Below are 26,747 nucleotides of genomic sequence, written 5' to 3' on the forward strand. Positions count from 1 at the left end.
CTTCAAGAATAGCTAAGCCGACAAAGTCATTCTTTTCGAGGCAGGTTCATACTTACTACATAAATTAACCAACCAAAATTTTAATTGCTATATACTGAACCTTATATTATAGAGGTAGAATAATTTACTATCCGTCTATCTTAATCAGAGGTTGATGGCACTGAATTTATTAAAGAAAAACTACAAAGAAAATACAAGAGACGCTTCCATCGATCAAACGATCTTGAATAGACCACGGATTCCTTTTACGCTTTTTGACAGCAGACCTTCCCCTGAATTAACACAAGGTTTTGTGCTGAAAGAATTTCACATATGATGCTTGTGTTGGACGTTACACACAATACTTGTTGTAAAATACACAAGTTTTTGTTGTTGTTGTTGTATTGCATAAATTACGTCATCAACACAAGTTAGTGTTTTATTATTCTGTAACGCAAACATGTGTAGCCTACTTCACATTTATTTAACACATGTTTGTTTTGGGGCAACAAATTTCTGTATCGAATGAAAACAACACAAGTTGTGTTAGCTTTCAAGGCAAGTGGTTTTTTGTGTGGGCTTTAATACCAGAGTCACCGAGGCTTGATCCCTTGGCGTTGTAGGCCTATTCATTTTATTGGTTGCATGTTAGCTATTTGTCAACTGTCAAATTTCACGTATAGTATTTCATGCATAGAATACTCTAGCTTTATTCTGGATGCCGTAGTACTTATTCTGTATGATAATAGGCCTAAGCCATCAACAATAAGAAGAAATATTTCAACTCCGAAGTGGAGATGGGGACGACGTTTTCAAGAATATTTCACTTATCCCGGGCAGAGCCCGAGGGAAACACAAGGCCATCTGCGGGGAGTTGCTGGCAGATCTTCCCACGAGCGGCCGGGGAGGGAGCATGAGCTGGACTCCCGGCGACGGCATTGCATGATGAGAGACAGACTCCCGGGTCATTGCGCCGCACAGGCACCCTAACTCTGCTCGTATGAAAAGATTTATAAAGCCTCACTCTGAATACCGGTATTGCAAGGCTCACTTTGTGTAGGCCTAAAAAGCGCATTCTTTAAAGCTTCAGAAAATATTTTATAAAAGACTTATTTTCTAAAAACAACTTATTAAAACGCATCTTTAAAAAGGACTTTTTTTTTAAGATTGAAGATCTTAACAAATTTAAATATATTTAACAATGAAAATATAACATTTGTTTTCTTAGCAGACGGCTTATAGGGCAAAGCTTTAAAAATCATTTTTCACATTTTAAAACCTTTTTACTAAACCTGATTAAAAATGCAACGATAACCATATGTGGATATATATGTATTGCTTACTGCACATTTCTGCATTTTCAAATTCCCCCCAAATGTTTATAAGAGAACTTCACAGTTCATGATGTATCTATTTTAGTGTAAGCACCAGTTTAAGCAAAGATATGGAATGTTTTCCTTGCTACCTAGGCCTACATACACACACAATGCACGTTTGTATTAGGCTGCCCAGGTAAAAAAATCATTAAATGCACGAGTCTTTACAAAACAACTGGTACATTTTGGCGGGGAATTTAGACGTGGGGAAGAAGAGGACAGATATGACACTTCGTATTTCAGTCAAGGTGCCGAGTTTTGAAAGCCTTATTCTTGTCCACGGCAGAAGAGATGGATTACGATGTTGAAAGGGGTGGGTTTAGTGTGGTATTCTTGTAAGGCGGAAAAAACAAAACTTTAGAAAATGGAGAAAATGCGTAACGAAAACAGGCCACCAAGTAAACCCAATGTCTTGTGGGAAGCGTGATCATGCTGATGAAATGTGTTTTGATTTATTCACGGGAGTTTTTATCTACCCTTAGTCCAGTCTCGCCTCTCCACACACAGCACTATATAATAAGTGTAAATAGACGAGATTAGACTGAGGGTAGATAAACACTCCTGTGGATTTGTCAGATATAGTCATTGGCTATGATGGCATGATATGATATTTGACAGATAGTCGCCTACCTCGGTGCTGGGAAATATACAATTTACGGTATAAATTCTGGCACAAAATTCAGTGTTGAGACTGAACTGGGTTTAGTTCAGTCACAGTCAGCAGTGTTTAGATAGGCTTTATTTTCACTCTACCGGTACTACATTCAGTCAACACAGAGACAGAAATTTTAGTTTTAGTTTTAGGGTGCCACCTAGCACAATTGTGAGCCTAAGGCTATCCCTAGAATTGTACTAGGTGCTACCAGTACTAAATAAATTTTAAGGGTTGGATGCTCATGTTCCATCCAAGACTTTACAATTGCTTATCCTTCCTTGACATTTGAGTAATATAAGATTAATTGGCGTTTCCTTGGATGACCAAGCCTTAATGTAAATCATGGAAAGAAAACAGCAGTTACAACAGGACTGATGTGCAAAATTTCAGTGCTATTCAGCTCTACTCCTGTCTTTCAGAATCGCTAAAGTTACATTATTTGTTGTCTTTTCTTTTAAAAATTGTTTGTATACTCTTTCATTTATGATTTTTTTCTTCATTTGTATTCATTCAGTGTTTCAAGTCCTCCAGGCACTCTACAGTGAAGTGTGGGTACTTCATGACTGGCTGAGGTTAATCAGTGCAGAAGGAGAGGGGAATCCCCTTGTGCAAGCTGCGGATTCACAAAAGTGAGGAAAAAATTCAGTTGTCAAATGACCGTACTTGTAAAATACGTATCATTTGAAATCTGTCTAGAGTGAAAAACGACAAGGAATTTTACATTTTATTGTGAAAACTGATAGACCTCAGCATTATTAGTTGAGGGAAAAACAAAAAAAACCTGATTAAATCAGTAGCAGACAGTGCTGAAGCAAAGGGAGACCACTCTCTCTGATCATTAAGGCATAGACGACAGCTGTAGCAATTTTAGAAGCCACATCAGGAAAATATCAAATCAAATTTTCGGCATTTACCTTATTTATTTATTTGATTGGTATTTTATGCCGTACTCAAGAATATTTCACTTATACAACGGTGACCAGCATTATGGTGGGTGGAAACCGGGCAGAGCCCGGTGGAAACCCACGATCATCCGCAGGTTGCCGGCAGACCTTCCCACATATGGCCGGAGAGGAAGCCAGCATGAGCTGGACTTGAACTCACAGCGACCGCATTGGTGAGAGGCTCCCAATTACGCTCCACTAGCGTGCTAACCCACTCAGCCACGGAGGCCCAACTGCATTTACCAAGAATAGCTCATTATATTGCCTTTCACTAGATATCACGCTCATAGCTGTAATATTTATAGTTTTAAAATAATTCTAAATTATAATGTGACCAATCGTGCCAGGTCTCTAACTTTTAAGGAATTTATTGCCGATTCTTTAATGGTAACAAAGGCTTACAAAAGGCTGATAATTTATGAAAGGTAACTATTTGGGCTATTCTAAAACAACAGCAATTATTTTACTTAACTCGTAAGTGGGAAAGTCTTCCAGCAACCTGCGGATGGTCGTGAGTTTCCCCTGGGCTCTGCCCGGTTTCCTCCCACCATAATGTTGGCTGCCGTCGTATAAGTGAAATATCCTTGAGTATGGTGTAAAACACCAATCAAATAAATTTGACTTAATTTGCTCTGTTCGATTTTATGCCATAAATGGGTAGAATGGCTTCTTTAAATTCAGCTTTGATTTAAACTTTGGAACTAGATGCACCTGTAGATTGATAGACTGGCCAACAATAAGAGTAGCCTACGTGTATAGGCCTGCCATACCTGTAGCATCAGGACTGCACCCCATGGAGTAGCACAATTGTAGGGCTAGCCTTAACAATCTTGACCTTTAATGCTAGCCCTATAATTATGCAACCCGTAGAGGTAGACAAGATGTGGAGTATTTCATGAGATGAGAATGGCTGTATTGATTTTGGAATGAACTGTAAACAGATGTGAGAGATGACTTGTCATTAGTTGATCAAACAGGACATTACAAACAGTAACTGCTGTCATTAACATGTATTTTCATTATCTAATACGTCTTCTATTGTATGCATTTTTTCCATCAGTGTTTCGACATTTTTGGAAATGACATCTTAAGAGCACTTTAAAGTGTGAATGCAGGATCAGCTTGATTTGTTTGGACAACTATCAGTCTTGACCTCACAACTGCAGGATACTTAATTTCTGGACTGACTGCTGACGATGTAGGAAAACTGTTCTTTAAAGCCTTTTTTTAAGAAGGAAGCTGAGAGAAACACATGGACGTAAACACCAATCGCTCCAAGTATCCTGCAATGCCAGCTGGCATCATTTCTGCGTAATGCAGTGTCTGTGACAGTCTGACACGTCGTAGCTCCTCTTACCCCAGTATAGGCACCCCAACATGCATAGCCTGCTGGAAAAATTCATGACGATTTGTATAATTGGTTTATCTGAAATCAGTGTGCAATTTCACCAGCCATGTAAGCCACATCCACAGCAAATTACTGAAAACTGGTCTGCTAGCAACATGCAGATGGTTGTGGGCTCTCCCCAGACCCACCATAATGCTGGCTGTTGTCGTACAAGTGAAATATTCTTGAATTTAGTGTAAATCATCGATCAAATATAAATATAAATCTTTGGATCTTTTCAGTTTCAAACTGCTCCTAAGCTCCACTGTGGTTGCCTTTTCCGCTAACAAGAAACCCCCACCTAAATGCCAGCGTGTTATCAGCTGTTCACACCAGAGGGAGCTGTTATTTAGGGTCGTTGGGGTAAGGAATTTGAGCCTTGGAATGTCCTTAACATCCATAATAACAGATGTGGGTATTTTTGGGTGACAAAGTCTTCAGAGTGTGTTCCTCTCTGGTTTTGTGCTGGTTCTTTTGTCGGTCTAAGACAAGTAAATATTTTAATCAAATGAATTAATAGAAAGATACATGTACAGTATATTCAAAATAGTTTTATAATGGCACAGGTCATAATCAGTAACTGTATTGACGTCTTTTTAATATAGAGAATAAAGAAGCAAGGCAGAGCAAACAAGAATGTGCTGACTCTGGGATTTGGAATGGTTTGTACAAATTACAGTGCATTTAACTTCGAAGTGAAAGTTACAGTACCTGAGAAAAAAGTAAATGTCAGTGTGAACATCATCAGAAAACTATATATTTCCATGTCTGAAACTACCTTTGTGTTTTTTTTTTTAGATTTGTTTTGACCAAATAAGATAAAGTCTATTGATTTAATTCTATGATGGTCTGTTTGTATCAATTTAGTTGTGTGATATCACAGAAGTTTTCTTTACATCTTGAATGCATGTCCTGTATTTCACCCCAAGTTCAGCATTTATCAAACGACCCATTATAGTTCTGATTGATTCACCCACCTTTTAGGGGCCTCCGTGACACAGTTGGTTAGCGCGCTAGCGCACCGTTATGACCAAAAAGCCTCTCACCCATGCGGTCGCTGTGAGTTCAAGTCATGCTGGATTCCTCTCCGGCCATACGTGGGAAGGTCTGACAGCAACCTGCGGATGGTCATGGGTTTCCCCTGGGCTCTGCCCGGTTTCCTCCCACTATAATGCTGGCCACTGTTGTATAAGAGAAATATTCTTGAGTATGGGGTAAAACACCAATCAAATAAATAAATAGATAATCACCTTTAACGGCTGCTTGAAAGGGTTTTCTTTTCTGAAGTTTGGCTAATTTCTTATCAGAAAAACTTATGTGTTAACTTACGTCTGATTTTAAGGCCTTTATGTGTTTTTGAAAGTGCCATGTGTACATACCAAACTTTGTAAGAAATACACTGCCCTATTTAATGGACTCTTTTGCTGAAAGAGCTCTTCTGGGTTTTGTTTGGCTTTCAGATATCTGATGATCAAAATGGCCGCATTGGCAGCCTCCCTGACATGGAATACCAGTACCCAAACAGCAACTTCAGTCAGCTCCATCTCTCTGTCTGGAATAAGCTATTGTCACGGTCAGTTTTGTTGTATTTATGTATTTGTATATCTGACTGGTGAGTAATGACCAAAATATGATGACTTGAAGGCATCTGATTTATGGGTAACTGGAACCGAAGTGTCCAGAGTTAAAGTGTGGCGAGTGTGGCTGTGTTGGCAAGGCTGCATTATACCAGAGAAATTGGCACTTTAACTTTGATTTGATGACCTATTTCGGGATTATGGGTGGGGGTAGTGGGTGTGTCTGTGTTGGGAGGGGGGGGGGGGGGGGGGCGTTGGAATGCCTGGAGTATCATTCATTAGGAAGGGTTTTGCTGAAGATAATGTACATGTTATGCATGGGCCTTTAAGTTTGGTGGAGTAATTAATGCACAAGCTGATGCGGGCTCCTTCTTTGCCTGTATGTGGCAAGGTTGGGCGGAAACTTGCGGTTGGTTGTGGGTTTCCCCCGGGCTATGCCACGTTTCCTCCTACCATAATGCTGGCCACCATCATCTAAGTGAAATACATGTATTCTTGAGAATGGCGTAGAACACCAATCAAACATTTACATGTAAATAAATGAATTACAATACATGTACATGTGTAAAAGCATGGTGCAGAAGGTGGGTGTGAGCACTGTGTATCATTTTCAGCATTGTGTATCATTTTCAGCATTGTGTATCATTTTCAGCGCAATGAGCTAATAAGTCAGTGCCACATGTAAGTGTCGGACTGGAGTCCTGTAAAGTGCCTTGTCTGTGTTAAGTTTGGTGTCGGACTGGAGTCCTGTAAAGTGCCCTGTCTGTGTTAAGTTTGGTGTCGGACTGGAGTCCTGTAAAGTGCCCTGTCTGTGTTAAGTTTGGTGTCAGACTGGAGTCCTCTAAAGTGCACTGACAGTGTTAAGTTTGGTGTCAAACTGGAGTCCTCTAAAGTGCACTGACAGTGTTAAGTTTGGTGTCGGACTGGAGTCCTGTAAAGTGCCCTGCCTGTGTTAAGTTTGGTGTCAGACTGGAGTCCTGTAAAGTGCCCTGTCTGTGTTAAGTTTGGTGTCAGACTGGAGTCCTGTAAAGTGCCCTGTCTGTGTTAAGTTTGGTGTCGGACTGGAGTCCTGTAAAGTGCCCTGTCTGTGTTGAGTTTGGTGTCGGACTGGAGTCCTGTAAAGTGCCCTGTCTGTGTTAAGTTTGGTGTCGGACTGGAGTCCTGTAAAGTGCCATGTCTGTGTTAAGTTTGGTGTCAGACTGGAGTCCTCTAAAGTGCCCTGTCTGTGTTAAGTTTGGTGTCGGACTGGAGTCCTGTAAAGTGCCCTGTCTGTGTTAAGTTTGGTGTCGGACTGGAGTCCTCTAAAGTGCCCTGTCTGTTAAGTTTGGTGTCAGACTGAAGTCCTCTAAAGTGCCTTGTCTGTGTTAAGTTTGGTGTCAGACTGAAGTCCTCTAAAGTGCACTGTCTGTGTAAAGTTTGGTGTCAGGCTGCAGTCCTCTAAAGTGGCCTGTCTGTGTTAAGTTTGGTGTCAGACATTGAGCTAATATGTCAGTGCTAAGTGTCAGACTGGAGTCCTCTAGATTGCCCTGTCTGTGTCAAGTTTGGTGTCAGACTGGAGTCCTGTAAAGTGCCATGTCTGTGTTAAGTTTGGTGTCGGACTGGAGTCCTCTAAAGTGCCCTGTCTGTGTTAAGTTTGGTGTCGGACTGGAGTCCTGTAAAGTGCCATGTCTGTGTTAAGTTTGGTGTCGGACTGGAGTCCTCTAAAGTGCTCTGTTGTGTGTGTTAAGTTTGGTGTCGGACTTGAGTCCTGTAAACTGCCATGTCTGTGTTATGTTTGGTGTCGGACTGGAGTCCTCTAAAGTGCCCTGTCTGTGTTAAGTGGTGTCAGACTGAAGTCCTCTAAAGTGCCCTGTCTGTGTTAAGTTTGGTGTCAGACTGAAGTTCTCTAAAGTGCCTTGTCTGTGTAAAGTTTGGTGTCAGGCTGCAGTCCTCTAAAGTGGCCTGTCTGTGTTAAGTTTGGTGTCAGACATTGAGCTAATAAGTCAGTGCTAAGTGTCAGACTGGAGTCCTCTAGATTGCCCTGTCTGTGTCAAGTTTGGTGTCAGACTGGGGTCCTCTGAAGTGCCCTGTTTGTTAAGTTTAGTGTCAGACTAGAGTCCTTTAAAATGCGCTGTCTGTGTTAAGTTTGGTGTCAGACTGAAGTCCTCTAAAGTGCACTGTCTGTGTAAAGTTTGGTGTCTGGCTGCAGTCCTCTAAAGTTTCCTGTCTGTGTTAAGTTTGGTGTCAGACATTGAGCTAATAAGTCAGTGCTAAGTGTCAGACTGGAGTCCTCTAAAATGCCCTGTCTGTGTTAAGTTTGGTGTCATACTGGGGTCGTCTGAAGTGCCTTGTCTGTGTTAAGTTTGGTGTCAGACTGAAGTCCTCTAAAGTGCCATGTTTGTGTCAGGTTTGGTGCCAGATTGGAGTCCTCTAAAGTGCCCTGTCTGTGTAAAGTTTGGTGTCAGACTGAAGTCCTCTAAAGTGCCTTGTCTGTGTAAAGTTTGGTGTCGGACTGGAGTCCTCTAAAGTGCCCTGTCTGTGTAAAGTTTGGTGTTGGACTGGAGTCCTCTGAAGTGCCCTGTCTGTGTTAAGTTTGGTGTCGGACTGGAGTCCTGTAAAGTGCCATGTCTGTGTTAAGTTTGGTGTCGGACTGGAGTCCTGTAAAGTGCCCTGTCTGTGTAAAGTTTGGTGTCAGACTGAAGTCCTCTAAAGTGCCCTGTCTGTGTCAAGTTTGGTGTCAGACTGAAGTCCTCTAAAGTGCCTTGTCTGTGTAAAGTTTGGTGTCAGGCTGCAGTCCTCTAAAGTTTCCTGTCTGTGTTAAGTTTGGTGTCAGACATTGAGCTAATAAGTCAGTGCTAAGTGTCAGATTGGAGTCCTCTAGAATGCCCTGTCTGTGTCAAGTTTGGTGTCAGACTGGAGTCCTCTAAAGTGCACTGTTTGTTAAGTTTGGTGTCAGACTAGAGTCCTTTAAAATGCGCTGTCTGTGTTAAGTTTGGTGACAGACTGAAGTCCTCTAAAGTGCCTTGTCTGTGTAAAGTTTGGTGTCAGGCTGCAGTCCTCTAAAGTGCCCTCTCTGTGTTAAGTTTGGTGTCAGACATTGAGCTAATAAGTCAGTGCTAAGTGTCAGACTGGAGTCCTCTAAAACGCCCTGTCTGTGTCAAGTTTTGTGTCAGACTGATGTCCTCTGAAGTGCCCTATCTGTGTTAAGTTTGGTGTCAGTCTGGAGTCGTCTAAAGTGCCATGTTTGTGTCAGGTTTGGTGCCAGATTGGAGTCCTCTAAAGTGCACTGTCTGTTAAGTTTGGTGTCAGACTAGAGTCCTTTAAAATGTGCTGTCTGTGTTAAGTTTCATGTCAGACCGGAGTCCTCTAAAGTGCCTTTGTGTCAGACTGGAGTTCTTTAAAGTGCCTTGTCTGTGTTAAGTTTGGTGTCAGACTGGGGTCCTCTAAAATGCCTTGTCTGTGATAAGTTTGGTGTCAGACTGGAGTCCTCTGAAGTGCCCTGTCTATGTTAAGTTTGGTGTCAGACTGGAGTCCTCTAAAGTACACTGTCTGTTTCAAGGGAATGGGCCAGAGCCCTGTAGAACCCAAAACACCATGTGAGGCACACAGCTTAAAAAAACCTCTTCACACCAGGCTTTACTACTTCCAAACCAACATCACCTGGATTTGAGCCTACAGTCATACCTAATCCTTAGAGTCCCTGGTCTAGAGCTAGGTGGGTTAAACCTGAGGGAGTGTCGACTGCTAAGCCAATACATCTACTCTTGGGGAAAATATAAGTATCTGCATTAAAAGTAATATGTCATAACCTTCATTCGGCTTTAAATGCCTTTTGGGGCCAATTTTTAGGCCAAATATGGTATGTTTTCAGCACTTTGTGGAGACGACATTTTTCGCCAAATTCATTATTAGATTGAAGTTAATAATTTGTCTGCATGTACTGCCCATGAATATTAGATTTTTATGTGATCTGTTTCAGGGTGGAGGATGCTGTAATGATGTACTTACTGGAGAATGCCTCCCTGTTTCTGCATGTAGAGGGCATACATATAAGGTTTTGCTGCGGTCTATTTCAGGGTGGGGGACGCTGTAATGATGTTCTTACTGGAGAATGCCTCCCTGTTTCTGCCTGTACAGGGCATACATGTAAGGTTTTGCTGTGGTCTGTTTCAGGGTGGGGGACGCTGTAATGATGTTCTTACTGGAGAATGCCTCCCTGTTTCTGCCTGTACAGGGCATACATGTAAGGTTTTGCTGTGGTCTATTTCAGGGTGGGGGACGCTGTAATGATGTACTTACTGGAGAATGCCTCCTTCTTTCTGCATGTAGAGGGCATACATGTAAGGTTTTGCTGTGGTCTATTTCAGGGTGGGGGACGCTGTAATGATGCACTTACTGGAGAATGCCTCCCTGTTTCTGCCTGTACAGGGCATACGTGTAAGGTTTTTCTGTGGTCTGTTTCAGGGTGGGGGATGCTGTAATGATGTACTTACTGGAGAATGCCTCCCTGTTTCTGCCTGTACAGGGCATACGTGTAAGGTGTTGCTGTGGTCTATTTCAGGGTGGAAGACACTGTAATGATGTACTTACTGGAGAATGGTTACCTGTGTCTGCCTGTATAGGGCATATGTGTAAGGTGTTGCTGTGGTCTGTTTAAGGGTGGGAGACACTGTAATGATGTACTTACTGGAGAATGCCTCCCCGTTTCTGCCTGTACAGGGCATACATGTAAGGTTTTGCTGTGGTCTATTTCAGGGTGGGGGACGCTGTAATAATGTACTTACTGGAGAATGCCTCCCTGTTTCTGCCTGTATAGGGCATACATGTAAGGTTTTGCTGTGGTCTGTTTCAGGGTGGGGGACGTGGTAATGATGTTCTTACTGGAGAATGCCTCCCTGTTTCTGCATGTAGAGGGCATACATGTAAGGTTTTTCTGTGGTCTATTTCAGGGTGGGGGACGCTGTAATGATGTACTTACTGGAGAATGCCTTCCTGTTTCTGCATGTAGAGGGCATGCATGTAAGGTTTTGCTGTGGTCTATTTCAGGGTTGGAGACACTGTAATGATGTACTTACTGGAGAATGCCTTCCTGTTTCTGCATGTAGAGGGCATACATGTAAGGTTTTGCTGTGGTCTATTTCAGGGTGGGAGACACTGTAATGATGTACTTACTGGAGAATGCCTTCCTGTTTCTGCATGTAGAGGGCATACATGTAAGGTTTTGCTGTGGTCTATTTCAGGGTGGGGGACGCTGTAATGATGTACTTACTGGAGAATGCCTTCCTGTTTCTGCATGTAGAGGGCATACGTGTAAGGTGTTGCTGTGGTCTATTTCAGGATGGGGGACGCTGTAATGATGTACTTACTGGAGAATGGTTACCTGTGTCTGCCTGTATAGGGCATATGTGTAAGGTGTTGCTGTGGTCTGTTTAAGGGTGGGAGACACTGTAATGATGTACTTACTGGAGAATGCCTCCCTGTTTCTGCCTGTACAGGGCATACATGTAAGGTTTTGCTGTGGTCTATTTCAGGGTGGAGGATGCTGTAATGATGTACTTACTGGAGAATGCCTCCCTGTGTCTGTATGTACAGGGCATACATATAAGGTTTTGCTGTGGTCTAGTTCAGGGTGGGGGAGGCTGTAATGATGTACTTACTGGAGAATGCCTCCCTGTTTCTGCATGTAGAGGGCATACATGTAAGGTTTTGCTGTGGTCTATTTCAGGGTGGGGGACGCTGTAATGATGTACTTACTGGAGAATGCCTTCCTGTTTCTGCATGTAGAGGGCATACATGTAAGGTTTTGCTGTGGTCTATTTCAGGGTTGGAGACACTGTAATGATGTACTTACTGGAGAATGCCTTCCTGTTTCTGCATGTAGAGGGCATACATGTAAGGTTTTGCTGTGGTCTATTTCAGGGTTGGAGACACTGTAATGATGTACTTACTGGAGAATGCCTTCCTGTTTCTGCATGTAGAGGGCATACATGTAAGGTTTTTCTGTGGTCTATTTCAGGGTGGGGGACGCTGTAATGATGTACTTACTGGAGAATGCCTTCCTGTTTCTGCATGTAGAGGGCATACATGTAAGGTTTTGCTGTGGTCTATTTCAGGGTGGGGGACGCTGTAATGATGCACTTACTGGATAATGCCTCCCTGTTTCTGCCTGTACAGGGCATACGTGTAAGGTGTTGCTGTGATCTGTTTCAGGGTGGGGGACGCTGTAATGATGTACTTACTGGAGAATGGCTACCTGTTTCTGCCTGTACAGGGCATACGTGTAAGGTGTTGCTGTGGTCTATTTCAGGGTGGGAGACACTGTAATGATGTACTTACTGGAGAATGCCTCCCTGTTTCTGCCTGTACAGGGCATACATGTAAGGTTTTGCTGTGGTCTATTTCAGGGTGGGGGACGCTGTAATGATGTACTTACTGGAGAATGCCTTCCTGTTTCTGCATGTAGAGGGCATACATGTAAGGTTTTGCTGTGGTCTATTTCAGGGTGGGAGACACTGTAATGATGTACTTACTGGAGAATGCCTCCCTGTTTCTGCCTGTACAGGGCATACATGTAAGGTGTTGCTGTGGTCTATTTCAGGGTGGGGGACGCTGTAATGATGTACTTACTGGAGAATGGCTACCTGTGTCTGCCTGTACAGGGCATACGTGTAAGGTGTTGCTGTGGTCTATTTCAGGGTGTGAGACACTGTAATGATGTACTTACTGGAGAATGCCTCCCTGTTTCTGCCTGTACAGGGCATACGTGTAAGGTGTTGCTGTGGTCTATTTCAGGGTGGGGGACGCTGTAATGATGTACTTACTGGAGAATGGCTACCTGTGTCTGCCTGTACAGGGCATACGTGTAAGGTGTTGCTGTGGTCTATTTCAGGGTGGGGGACGCTGTAATGATGTACTTACTGGAGAATGCCTTCCTGTTTCTGCCTGTATAGGGCATGCATGTAAGGTTTTGCTGTGGTCTATTTCAGGGTGGGGGACGCTGTAATGATATACTTACTGGAGAATGCCTCCCTGTTTCTGCCTGTACAGGGCATACGTGTAAGGTGTTCCTGTGGTCTATTTCAGGGTGGGAGACACTGTAATGATGTACTTACTGGAGAATGCCTCCCTGTTTCTGCCTGTACAGGGCATACGTGTAAGGTGTTTCTGTGGTCTATTTCAGGGTGGGGGACGCTGTAATGATGTACTTACTGGAGAATGGCTACCTGTTTCTGCCTGTATAGGGCATGCATGTAAGGTTTTGCTGTGGTCTATTTCAGGGTGGGGGACGCTGTAATGATGTACTTACTGGAGAATGCCTCCCTGTTTCTGCCTGTACAGGGCATACGTGTAAGGTGTTGCTGTGGTCTATTTCAGGGTGGGAGACACTGTAATGATGTACTTACTGGAGAATGGCTACCTGTTTCTGCCTGTACAGGGCATAGATGTAAGGTGTTGCTGTGGTCTATTTCAGGGTGGGGGACGCTGTAATGATGTTCTTACTGGAGAATGCCTCCCTGTTTCTGCATGTAGAGGGCATACATGTAAGGTTTTGCTGTGGTCTATTTCAGGGTGGGGGACGCTGTAATGATGTTCTTACTGGAGAATGCCCCCCTGTTTCTGCCTGTAAAGGGCAAACATCTAAGGTTTTTCTGTGGTCTGTTTCAGGGTGGGGGATGCTGTAATGATGTTTTTACTGGAGAATGCCTCCCTGTTTCTGCCTGTACAGGGCATATGTGTAAGGTGTTGCTGTGGTCTATTTCAGGGTGGGGGACGCTGTAATGATGTACTTACTGGAGAATGGCTACCTGTGTCTGCCTGTATAGGGCATGCATGTAAGGTTTTGCTGTGGTCTATTTCAGGGTGGGGGACGCTGTAATGATGTACTTACTGGAGAATGGCTACCTGTTTCTGCCTGTACAGGTCATACGTGTAAGGTGTTGCTGTGGTCTATTTCAGGGTGGGAGACACTGTAATGATGTACTTACTGGAGAATGCCTCCCTGTTTCTGCCTGTACAGGGCATACGTGTAAGGTGTTGCTGTGGTCTATTTCAGGGTGGGGGACGCTGTAATGATGTACTTACTGGAGAATGGCTACCTGTGTCTGCCTGTATAGGGCATGCATGTAAGGTTTTGCTGTGGTCTATTTCAGGGTGGGGGACGCTGTAATGATGTACTTACTGGAGAATGCCTCCCTGTTTCTGCCTGTACAGGGCATACGTGTAAGGTGTTGCTGTGGTCTATTTCAGGGTGGGAGACACTGTAATGATGTACTTACTGGAGAATGGCTACCTGTTTCTGCCTGTACAGGGCATACATGTAAGGTGTTGCTGTGGTCTATTTCAGGGTGGGGGACGCTGTAATGATGTTCTTACTGGAGAATGCCTCCCTGTTTCTGCCTGTACAGGGCAAACATCTAAGGTTTTTCTGTGGTCTATTTCAGGGTGGGGGACGCTGTAATGATGTTATTACTGGAGAATGCCTCCCTGTTTCTGCCTGTACAGGGCATACGTGTAAGGTGTTGCTGTGGTCTATTTCAGGGTGGGAGACACTGTAATGATGTACTTACTGGAGGATGCCTCCCTGTTTCTGCCTGCACAGGGCATACATGTAAGGTTTTGCTGTGGTCTGTTTCAGGGTGGGAGACACTGTAATGATGTACTTACTGGAGAATGCCTCCCTGTTTCTGCCTGTACAGGGCATACATGTAAGGTTTTGCTGTGGTTTATTTCAGGGTGGGGGACGCTGTAATGATGTACTTACTGGAGAATGCCTCCCTGTTTCTGCATGTTCCTCCGTCCTGTTATACACAAATCACAGGTGAGCCTCTGTCTCATATCCCCTTTCCGGAACAACATAACATTTAATTGTTTAATGCTGATTTTAAACGTTTGTAGTTGTAAAACACCTTTAAGCTCATAATACAGAAGGGCGGAGGGGGGGTGGCAATATTTTTCATTTTTGGGCTATTTGTTGTAATTTTAATGCCTGTTTATGCATAATTTCAGTTAGCACTTTGTATTTTGCAAATGCCACATCAGTGTGATTAGAGCAAACAGCCAGATATGGAGCCTGTCATCAGTTTATTTAATGCACAATCTTCTTGTCTCTCTCCCATATGGTTGTTTTGACGGTATTCTACATCATCAGTCTACATGTAGTTCATTAGCTGTCCAGTTGACTGCTTAATGGAATTAAACCTCACCTTTAAAGCAATTTTTACTTCCTAAGAAAAATATAGAGCACAAAAACATTAAGTTTCCTGAATTTTAAAAGGAGGAGAAAACATAAAAATGATGCCAATATCAAATGAAAGAGCGTCAAAACATATTTGCAAGTACGATCTTTAATGTGTTTTTGGAATTTTTTTTTTTTTTCAAGAGAAAAGGGTATTTGAAAATATTTGTGTATGGTGGGTATTTGGGACCAACTTTTGGTATTTATCATTGTTGCATAATAATGTTCTAAATAAGGATGTGATGCTTGACTATTAAATGTATTTCAATGTAAATTTGTTGTTTATATCGAAACACATGCATATAACCTAAATTATGATAATATTTATGAACATATTAAAAATATAACTATGATCCAAAGTGAGGTTTAATACATTTGTTAGCTGAGAAAAACACACTCTAGTGCCAAAATATTTTTTTTAACCTGTGTTACATCCTAATTTATGACATTATTAAACAAAGACTAAATACCAAAAGGTGGTCCCAAATCCCTACCATACAAAATTATTTTCAAGTGTCTTTTTCTCCTTAAGGAAAAATCGGAAAAAAATATTGAATCTGTTTTGGTGTAATTGTTAGTGTCAGTTTTTATGTTGTTGTTAATGTCAGTTTTGGTGTGATTGTTAGTGTCAGTTTTTGATGTCATTGTTAGTGTCAGTTTGGTGTGATTGTTAGTGTCAGTTTTGATGTCGTTGTTAGTGTCAGTTTTGGTGTGATTGTTAGTGTCAGTTTTGATGTTGTTAGTGTCAGTTTTGGTGTGATTGTTAGTGTCAGTTTTGATGTCGTTGTTAGTGTCAGTTTTAGTGTGATTGTTAGTGTCAGTTGTGATGTCATTGTTAGTGTCAGTTTTGGTGTCATTGTTGGCTCTGTTCTCTTTAACCTCCAGTGATTTAATAAGCCAGTGATGTAATAAGCACCCAGTTAAGTCATTGGAAATATGAGAGACAATGTACATGTAGTTCTCAGTTACCAGGCTCATGAAAAGAAAAAAAGAAAATAATCATGTATAAATGTCTCGGTCACAAATTTGTCATGGAAAAGGCATGGCTTTCTATTTTCTGAAAATGTTCATCATGAATATGGATTTGTGATATTTTTTTATCAATGCTCCATTCACACATGTCTGATGGTCAGGGCTACGTAATTTTATTTGTGCAATGGTGGTTTTCAGATTTTCTCTTTTGAGATGGCAGAAGTCCAAAACTATTTTTATATTTTCTTTTTTTGTAGTGTATGTATATAATGCATAAAATGTTATTCAGCGCTGTGAAGGACTGGTGGTTTAGTTCTGTCGTTTTTCAGGTTTTCCTGCTCACAATCTACCATGTTTCGATTTTCGATCTCGTGAGTTGTGTCTGAAAGCCCCTGCCCATTTGTCTGTGAAGGAAAAACCCAGGTCCAGTCTGTGTTCAGGAGGTAGTGCTAATACTACTGAGGAGCAGCCTGAGGAGATGAGTGAAGCAAAACATGCCGCAAAACAACTCTCAAGGAAACGAAAACGATCCATTGAGGATGAAAAAGAGTTGTTCACAATAGGAAAACGAAGATGCTTTCACCAGTGTGTTGCTACAAAGACTTGCAGCGGGAAAATTTCGGTGGTTGAGGTATGTGATGATCACATGTATATGTATGCATTTGATCATGTTAATTAGTTCTTATATACGTGTATTTTATATTGGGTGAAAAGACAATATCCTGTGACTGCTGTTTCACCAAGAAGGTGGATTGGACAAGCTAATGTTGTCAACTGAGACATACATGTAAAGCATGAGGAAAAACATTTGACATGAGAAGACGGTGCAAGTACCATATATATATATATCACTGTACTGGGAATATTCTTCAACTTTTTCGTATTTTGCAAGGAGTTTATTCAAGCATATTGTGAAGGCATTGTTCTATGTACAGTGTAGACTGATAAATTATACTTTTTCTGAAGCCTTGAAACTGGCCAATCCAACAAATGTAGCTTTGTCTCCAAAATCAGATTAAAAACGAGAAAAAATTGCACTGAAAGTTGCTCTTTCATATGCAAGAACTTTGAACTGTGATGTCACTCCTGTGCAATATCACAAATATAAAACGTTATGCTTTTAAAAATTCCTGTGGCATAATTTATCGATGAATGTATACATTTGGCCTAGAGTCAGTAGTTTTGTCGGGTATTCAGGAAAGAGCTGTGGTTTAGTGGGCACTTCACTTATAAACCTTAACACTCAAGTTCACCATGGCATTTTTTCATGGCAGTTTCTACAGCTTCAGTGCTCAAGTCACATTTAGGTCAGGAATTTAATGATTTATTTATTTGATTGGTGTTTTACGCCGTACTCAAGAATATTTCACTTATACTATGATGGCAGCCAACATTCTGGTGGGAGAAAACAGGTCAGGAGTTTTAAATGTACATGTCTGGTCATTATTGCAGATCTTTGTAACAAGCTGGTCGCAATGGTGACATGTTGGCAGTGCTGCCTCACTAAATAACCATACTCAAGACACCTGACATGATACCCCACCCAGTCACTGTGTACATACAATGGGCAGGTCAAGAGGTTAGATCCCTAATACATTCATGAATTTTCGCTTCAGCAAGTCACTGAGAGAAAAACGTCGTCTGGAACTTGTGATGTCATTGTTCCTGAACAATGTCAGACATCTAAATGGAAAATGCGGCGTGGCAAGAAGAAAAGGATTCAAAGACATCCACCGCATGAAGTTACAGCAGCTTCTCTGAAATATAAGTAAGGGCTGGACGTGCATTATGCTTTGTTTTTAATTGGATGGCATTTTGATTACAGTTTGCTTAGTTTTAATTGAATGGTGTTTCGATCACATTATACCTTGTTTTCATTGGATGATGTTTGATTTGCTTGACTGTCTCGGGCATTAAAGTTAGTGGATCCTGGGGTATATTTTTTGCAACAGTCTTTGTAATATGTGTGTTAATTATATATATTTATTTGATTGATGTTTTACGCCATACTCAAGAATGTTTCACTTATATGACGACGGCCAGCATTATGGTGGGAGGAAACTGGGCAGAGCCCGGCCAAAACCCATGACCATCCACAGGTTGGTGACAGACCTTCCCATATACATTGAAGAGGAAGCCAGCATGAGCTGGACTTGAACTCATAGCAACCACGTAGGTGAGAGGCTCCTTTTTCATTGTTGATTATAGATTTGTTGGCATTTGGAATGTTGAACGAATGTTGGGCGAGAAGGCAGCTTATTGATAAATGATTTTTTAAATTATTTCAAGGAGCAGTTCAATAGACATGCACACGTTCCCCAAAACTGTTGGAAAAAAACTGGAATTAATTTTCTTAGGCAAGTTTTCATTTTTTCAAGTTGCAACAAAACCTTGAATTGGGCTCGGTGTTTGTACAGAAGAGACCTGAGAGAAAAGTGGCCTAAAGATCGTAAGTTTTGTGTAGGAATCTATGTTTTGTGAACATCTGTGTCTTTTAATACTTAACTTCACAGTAGGCCTCACGATCTTACTCCAGTACCAGTCTTTCACTACAGTAGTAGGCCTCAAGATCTTACTCTAGTACCAGTCGTTCACTACAGTAGTGGGCCTCAAGATCTTACTCCAGTACCAGTCGTTCACTACAGTAGTGGGCCTCAAGAGCTTACTCCAGTACCAGTCGTTCACTACAGTAGTGGGCCTCAAGATCTTACCCCAGTACCAGTCGTTCACTACAGTAGTGGGCCTCAAGATCTTACTCCAGTACCAGTCATTCACTACAGTAGTTGGCCTCAAGATCTTACCCCAGTACCAGTCGTTCACTACAGTAGTGGGCCCCAAGATCTTACCCCAGTACCAGTCGTTCACTACAGTAGTGGGCCTCAAGATCTTACTCCAGTACCAGTCATTCACTACAGTAGTGGGCCTCAAGATCTTACCCCAGTACCAGTCGTTCACTACAGTAGTGGGCCCCAAGATCTTACCCCAGTACCAGTCGTTCACTACAGTAGTGGGCCTCAAGATCTTACCCCAGTACCAGTCGTTCACTACAGTAGTGGGCCTCAAGATCTTACCCCAGTACCAGTCGTTCACTACAGTAGTGGGCCTCAAGATCTTACTCCAGCACCTGTCGTTCACTACAGTAGTGGGCCTCAAGATCTTACTTCAGCACCAGTCATTCACTACAGTAGTGGGCCTCAAGATCTTACTCCAGTACCAGTCGTTCACTACAGTAGTGGGCCTCAAGATCTTATTCCAGCACCAGTCGTTCACTACAGTAGTGGGCCTCAAGATCTTACTCCAGCACCAGTCGTTCACTACAGTAGTGGGCCTCAAGATCTTACTCCAGTACCAGTCGTTCACTACAGTAGTGGGCCTTAAGCTCTTGAGACAGTGGACAATGGACGAGTCTTCTCCACGTGCAGAAAGGCAGAATTTAAAATTTAGATGGATGTAATAAATGCATCTATATCCAGTACAGCTGGTTCCTAACCATCAGTCCTACGCCCACTTGGGCTGGAGGATATGCTGACAGTTGACCCATGGTCAGCGTACGATACACCAGCCATGCACCTTCATACACCTACCATGACACTATCCCCCGGCTGTCATACACCGGCTGTCAGCAGACCATTGGCCCATGATCATCAAATGTTTTAACGCTAAATACAGACCCATTTCCTGTAACCAGTCATGTCTAAACACCATGATGGCTTGCAGCATATTTACTTGCTCACGAATTTTGCACAAAATTTAAGTTTTAATGGCTTACTGTATGGGACCGCTACTGTTTTGGTCCGCCACGCGTGTACACTGTTCTCTATAGGTCGGGATTCAAGTATGTACCAGCTGCCTCAGGTGTACGATTTTTTGTTTTAATACAAATTACTTCAATAGTTATTAAATAACAGGTCTGCTTAGAGGCATTTACGGCAGAGTTATGTTGGGACAAATATATGTATATGCAACACATTGCTTTCTCTGAAGTCTGCGCTGTACATGACAGCTCTGTACAACCGTGGCAGCATTTCAGAATTTGGAAACAGACTCCTCGGTTCCTTGGCTTATCAGTAAATTTATCACAGTTTTCATGTTGGATATAAAATTACAAAGGAATATTTGACTTTATTATGTGATATGTGTCAACCTGCGTGCTGATATACGCTTAAAAAACCTCTATTGAATATGTATATGTAATTAGTCATATCGGTACATCACACAAGGCCTAATGTATAAAATTCAAACCACTGACACATGTAATGGTCATCATGTTAATGTTTAATCTTGAGTCCCTAAATTGTATCCCCAATGTCAAAGTCCTATTATTTATTAATTTTATAAGCACAGAAATGGGTTTATTATAAGAAGAGTGCAATCATATGTAGCCTTTGTATATGGGTGGAGACATGCAATGTAGGCCCCAGGCCTACATATATGTGTATGCATCTTAAATCTTGCATAAAATCAAGCTATAAAATGTATTACATATTTTCATAACATTCCTCTACCTATCCATTTATAAAGTATTAAAATACACCAAGAAAGTATAGATCAAAATGGAGACTTTTCATATGGGTGAAAGGAAATCTATTAGAACAATTCCAGTCCAATTTTTGGTGTTACTTTAGAATAGCCCTGATAATTACCTTTCACGAAATATCAACCTCCTAATACAAGGTCGACGTTAAACCCCAAGCACTCACTCACTCACTCCTAATACAAGGTCGACGTTAAACCCCAAGCACTCACTCACTCACTCACGTTAAACCCCATGCACTCCCTCACTCACTCACTCACTCACTCACTCCTAATACAAGGTCGACGCTAAACCCCAAGAACTCACTCACTCACTCCTAATACAAGGTCGACGTTAAACCCCAAGCACTCAATCACTCACGTTAAACCCCAAGCATTCCCTCACTCACTCACTCCTAATACAAGGTCAACGTTAAACCCCAAGCACTCACTCACTCACTCACTCACGTTAAACCCCAAGCATTCCCTCACTCACTCACTCCTAATACAAGGTCAACGTTAAACCCCGAGCACTCACTCACTCACTCACTCACACTAAACCCCAAGCATTCCCTCACTCACTCACTCCTACTACAAGGTCAACGTTAAACCCCAAGCTCTCACTCACTCACTCATTCCTAATACAAAGTCGACGTTAAACCCCAAGCACTCGCTCACTCACTCACTCACGTTAAACCCCAAGCACTCCCTCACTCACTCACTCCTAATACAAGGTCGACGTTAAACCCCAAGCACTCACTCACTCACTCACTCACGTTAAACCCCAAGCACTCCCTCACTCACTCACTCACTCCTAATACAAGGTCAACGTTAAACCCCAATCTCACTCACCCACTCACTCGTAATACAAAGTCGACGTTAAACCCCATGCACTCACTCACTCACTCTCTCACTCCTAATCCAAGGTCAACGTTAAACCCCAAGCTCTCACTCACTCACTCCTAATACAAAGTCGACGTTAAACCCCATGCACTCACTCACTCACTCACTCCTAATACAAAGTCGACGTTAAACCCCAACAGTGTACGTCCAGTGTCATTACATCAGACTCCAGCAAGGGAGTGAATGTCACAAAATGATACGCTGACCATGGCGCAACCATGCAATGACTGTCGGCGGACCATGTGCTGACCCGGATGGGAGGCGAAGGATGACAGTGTGTTTAATCGGGGTCCGGCCAGGGTCGGTGTATAGTGTATGATCCACAGACCATGACTGTACTGTACTCTTAGATTTAAGCAGTGGAATTTTTTTTTTTTTAATTTGTCTGGTTTCAAAACTATATTCAAACATACTTCACTGTTTGATGAGTTCATGTTTAATTTACAGGGGAATCGAGAAAGCCAAGTGCTTTTGTCAGGTAATTATAAAATCTGCTTGTATTTTTTCAGATTGCATGAATTTTCACAGCATTAGCAAACAAGCCCAAACAACAAAGCTTTTCCATTCAATGTTTGCTGAAGTTTTACCTCCTGAGAAACACAGCAGTGCATTAAAAGGTAGAAATATGACTGAAGTACCTCAACTTGATGGACAGCCTCCTAGTGAGAATGACCAGAACTACAGCACTGAAGAGATGAGAGGGGAGACAACTGCAGACAGTGGTGGATTACTGGCTGTCCTTACCAAAGTTAAACCACACCTCGAACACATTATAGCAAACCACAGGTATGGCTAATGAAATTAAAAAAATTTCAGATTTAGTTATTTTAAATCAAAGCTCATGTAATTTTATGAAGTGATTTCTCGCATGGTTGACCTTGTGTGAAAATACTGTTTATGATCCAGTTATTTTTTTGGAATGGTGGACCCTATAGTGACCATGGAGCCTATAGTCATTGTTGCACCCTATGGTGATATGGTGGGCCTTATTAGGAACTCTATACTGACTGGGGGCCGTATAGTGGTTGTGAACCCTATAATGATTGTTGCTCCCTATAGTGATTTTTGCACTTTAGAGTGATTGGTGAGCCTTATAGTGATTAAGAACTCTATAGTGACTGGGGGCCCTATAGTGATTGGTGGGCCTCATAGTGATTAGGAACTCTATAGTGACTGGGGGCCCTATAGTGATTGTGAACCCTATAATGATTGTTGCACCATATAGTGATTGTTGCACTTTAGAGTGATTGGTGAGCCTTATAGTGATTAAGAACTCTATAGTGACTGGGGGCCCTATAGTGATTGTGAACCCTATAATGATTATTGCTCCCTATAGTGATTGTTGCACTTTAGAGTGATTGGTGAGCCTTATAGTGATTAAGAACTCTATAGTGACTGGGGGCCCTATAGTGATTGTGAACCCTATAATGATTGTTGCACCATATAGTGATTGTTGCACCCTATAGTGATTGGTGAGCCATATTGTGATCAGGAACTCTATGGTGACTGGGGGCCCTATAGTGATTGGTGGGCCTTGTAGTGATTAGGAACTCTATGACCACCTGCACGTTGCTGCCAGACCTTCCCATGTATGGGAGGAAGATAGAGGCTCCTTCTGGCATGCTTATCAAGGGACATTATGCCATAATAACTCACCATTAATTTTTTGTGGTCAGAATTTTCTCTCACATTTCATGATATTAATCAAATGATATCTAAAATAATTTAACAGGAGGTTAACCCTGTGATATATGTCTCTCTCCCCCTGTCTCTGTACACAGGTCTTGTCCATTCCGTCCCTTGCTGAATCAGTACTGTTCCATTTCCAAGATGAAAAGAAGTTGCAGATGTTCATCTCGTGTTAGGAACACGAATGCACCCGTGTCAAGCACGTATCAAAGTATCTCTGATGTCCCTCACCCTACCGTTGAGAACCATGACCATGTTATTTCAGATGCAGGTTCAAGTCCAGCAGTCAGCACAGTACCACGTAAGTGTGCATGTAATCATGTGCTCTGCATAACTGTCAGGTCCGATGGAGGTACATGTATTGCCAAAGATGTTGGTGTTTTTTTTGAGATCTTTGTTTTGTTTTTTTTGCGACTAATTCTTTTTTGGAGGCCATTTTTGCAAGATATTCCACACTCACTTAAAAGAAGGACATTTAAACCTCATAAGGCTATTCAGGTGGATTTGCTGTGAATTCTTTAACATGAAGATGGATCAATGCAAAAAAATAATGCATACATTGATGGAAGTTACCATGTAAAATGTTAAGTCTCAGTGTCTCATTAGCTAGATTATGTGACGTGTTATGATCATAAATCTTCAGCATTCAGACAGAATATATGATATGATTTGATGTCACATTGATTAGAGCTCATATTACAACAAAAATATAATAATTTAGTGTATCCACAAAAGTTTTGTGGCCTCTGAGCTAACTACATGTATATGTACATGTGTAGTACAAGACGCTTGAAATTCTTGGTATTCATAAGAGAGAACCTCAAACAAAGGAGAGTACTCCTACTGACCAATAACACCCTGAAGTCCAGCAAGGTTGAGATGCTTGATGCTTTAAAATGTTAGATTGTCAGGCTGCTAGTTCAGACCCTATGTTGGACCAGGAATGTTTGAGATTTCCTGGTCTTCACCATTCTTGGGGCCTTGGCTGAACGAAGCCATCAACAGCTCTTGTAGGGCCTGTAGGAAAGTTGGCCAGTTGCCTGCCGAAGGTGAGCGGTTTCCTCCACAGGTATTCGTGTTCCAGTGTCTTGTTAATATATTAAGTGAAATATTTTCTTGGTACATATGCAGCATTGTTAAAACCCATGGGAAGGTGTTGCCAGCAAACTGTGGATGGTTGTGGGTTTCCCCCGAGCTCTGCCCGGTTTCGTCTCACCATATCCTGGAAGGTTTGGCAGTAAACAGTGGATGGTCGTGGGTTTCCCCTGGGCTCTGCCCGGTTTCCTCCCACCATAATGCTGGCCGTCATCATATGAGTGAAATATTCTTGATTATGGCATAAAGCACTAAATAAATAAAGGTAGAAGAGTTAAAATTATCCCCCCGCCCCTCCCCCTTTCAGATGCAATGGCAGCATTTTTACACCTGTCTGCATGTCAGTGGGCATTTTTCGCATGTTTCTCAATATACCCCAAACCATAAAAGGGAGATGGGATGTTGAACTTAAGTGTTTCAGCTGAAAAACTTATCTCAGCAGCTACTGTCAAGATTACATGACATTAGACTAATTGTTACCCTGCATCAATAAAACAACTTCCTGGACATGAAAATAGCAACATCTGTGAGAGGCATGTAGAAGTTGTAGAGTTGAGTGTGAAGCTGTTGTTGGAGAACTTCATTTTCATTGTTTTCTCTGTGTACACAGATCTGTGCCCACAGTTGTTTGGTACCTCAACATTTTGCCGAACTAGGTGTAAGCTCAGGAAGAAACGTGTCAGAATGAGTCTGTTGTTGGGAGATCATGTCCATCCTAGAAAGGTAAGTTTTGGTCGATCATGTGAGAATTTCGGAGGTCAGTATTTTATCTCATGCTTTCACATCATGGTGAAAAATATTTATAATTTGAATCTGTCCATTTATCTGTTTGCTTGCCTGGCATATATTTAATTCCATCCCATAATTACTCCAGATATTGTCCAATTTTGACAAAATTTTGTGTGCAGTTTTTTTTTGGGTATTCTCCAATGATTCTGTTTTGTTGATTCTATAAATTGATTTAATTTTGGTTTTCAAATATAATCAAATCAAATCAGTCTTTGTTAAATTTTGCTAACGGTTTTGTCTGTAGTTTTTTGTGGCCCCTCAAGTGAAGTTCCAAACCCAAATGTATCTACAGCAGTTGTTACATATTTAACAATTTCCTTGATTTGATCCCCCTGATAGCTTGTATTAAGCCTGAGACATGTTATTCTCTGAATTTACTTGTTTTTGATCCCCTGAAAGTCTGAATGTTGGACTTGTCATGCTCTTCTTATTTTGATTTACATACAGTATATTTATGTATTTATTTATTTATTTGATTGGTGTTTTTTGCCATACTCAAGAATATTTCACTTCTACGACGGCGGCCAGCATTATGGTGGGAGGAAACCGGCCATAGCCCATGGTAAACCCATGACCATCCGCAGGTTGCTGACAGACCTTCCCACTTACGGCCATACAGTATACACACTGTTCATGTACCAGTGGACATGGAGATGTAATATGTTATTCAAGTTGGTGTATAATCTCAAAGCCCATTCTGACTTCAGGAAAACCTTTAAATTTCACGACGTTTCACTCAAATGAGTATAAAATAGTTTTATGAAGATGGCCTCGCTGTGGTTATAATTCTGTTTCTCTCTCGTCCCTGCAGGTATTCCTCTTCCTAAGGCAAGTCTGCTTGCGAGTCATCCCAAAAGATTTACTCGGCTGTCAGAACAACTGGAACAGATTCATGAATAACATACGATCCTTATTATCTATGGGACGGTATGACAAAATAAAACTGGATCATCTACTCCTCAGGATGAAGGTAAAGACCGTATTTCTATTTTCTGTCTGTTTTTTTTTTCTTTGTCAACAGTTTGTGGTGAGAAGACATTTATACGCTTGTAATTTGTTTCTAAATCATGAATAGTGTAACTCTGAAAAATGAAAACTTCATTATGACTCAGTATTTTGGCATTTTAGCATTTCATTTTGCCGTCATGTGGCTTCTGGTGACTCAAAGTAAAATGCCAGAGTCTTGATTTGCAATGTTATGAGGTCTTTGTTTTTCAGAGTTGTGTGTTATGTAAAACTAAAGTGGCACAACATTAGTTTCTTTCTTCCATGAAAGAATAGAATGTTTGACAAAGGCTATATACATGTATATCAAGACTGTATTAAAGTGAAAGACAGCACCAGACTAATGGGTATGCCCACTGAAAGACCTACCATTCAAAGTATCTGGAACCGGCATTAAATATTTTTTTAGATTTTTTTCAACCCAGTCAGGGTTTAGTGAAACTTCATCTTGTCACAGCCTTAGCACGTCTCCATATACAACATTAAGGCGACATTGTGTTAACTCTGTAAAGTGGAAGTTATTTTCTGTATTATAGTCTAAGCAGTAGCTTATAGGAGATTTAAAAAGTTGTGGACTTGGGTGATGAAGGACCAAGTGATAAATATCTTTCTCGAAACTTGGACATATTGGAACGATATTTCTTCCACTG

At 41.7% G+C, this 26,747-nt stretch overlaps 1 protein-coding gene across 1 annotated transcript in view; it reads left to right on the forward strand.

Moving 5' to 3' along the window:
* Positions 1-1,550: 1,550 nt before the first annotated feature.
* The window catches only part of LOC135478265 (telomerase reverse transcriptase-like), a 45,567-nt gene continuing 20,370 nt past the window's right edge, over positions 1,551-26,747 (forward strand). The window contains exons 1-13 of the mRNA XM_064758539.1: positions 1,551-1,668; positions 2,525-2,639; positions 4,584-4,704; positions 4,947-5,003; positions 5,802-5,914; positions 14,630-14,715; positions 16,434-16,735; positions 17,721-17,872; positions 18,483-18,553; positions 22,029-22,305; positions 23,301-23,509; positions 24,914-25,026; positions 25,904-26,062. Of these exons, the coding sequence (XP_064614609.1) occupies positions 1,647-1,668; positions 2,525-2,639; positions 4,584-4,704; positions 4,947-5,003; positions 5,802-5,914; positions 14,630-14,715; positions 16,434-16,735; positions 17,721-17,872; positions 18,483-18,553; positions 22,029-22,305; positions 23,301-23,509; positions 24,914-25,026; positions 25,904-26,062 (1,797 nt within the window). The 5' untranslated portion in view covers positions 1,551-1,646. The remainder of the gene's footprint in view (positions 1,669-2,524; positions 2,640-4,583; positions 4,705-4,946; positions 5,004-5,801; positions 5,915-14,629; positions 14,716-16,433; positions 16,736-17,720; positions 17,873-18,482; positions 18,554-22,028; positions 22,306-23,300; positions 23,510-24,913; positions 25,027-25,903; positions 26,063-26,747) is intronic.

This window comes from Liolophura sinensis, chromosome 11, assembly GCF_032854445.1.
Source record: "Liolophura sinensis isolate JHLJ2023 chromosome 11, CUHK_Ljap_v2, whole genome shotgun sequence".
NCBI lineage: Eukaryota > Metazoa > Mollusca > Polyplacophora > Chitonida > Chitonidae > Liolophura > Liolophura sinensis.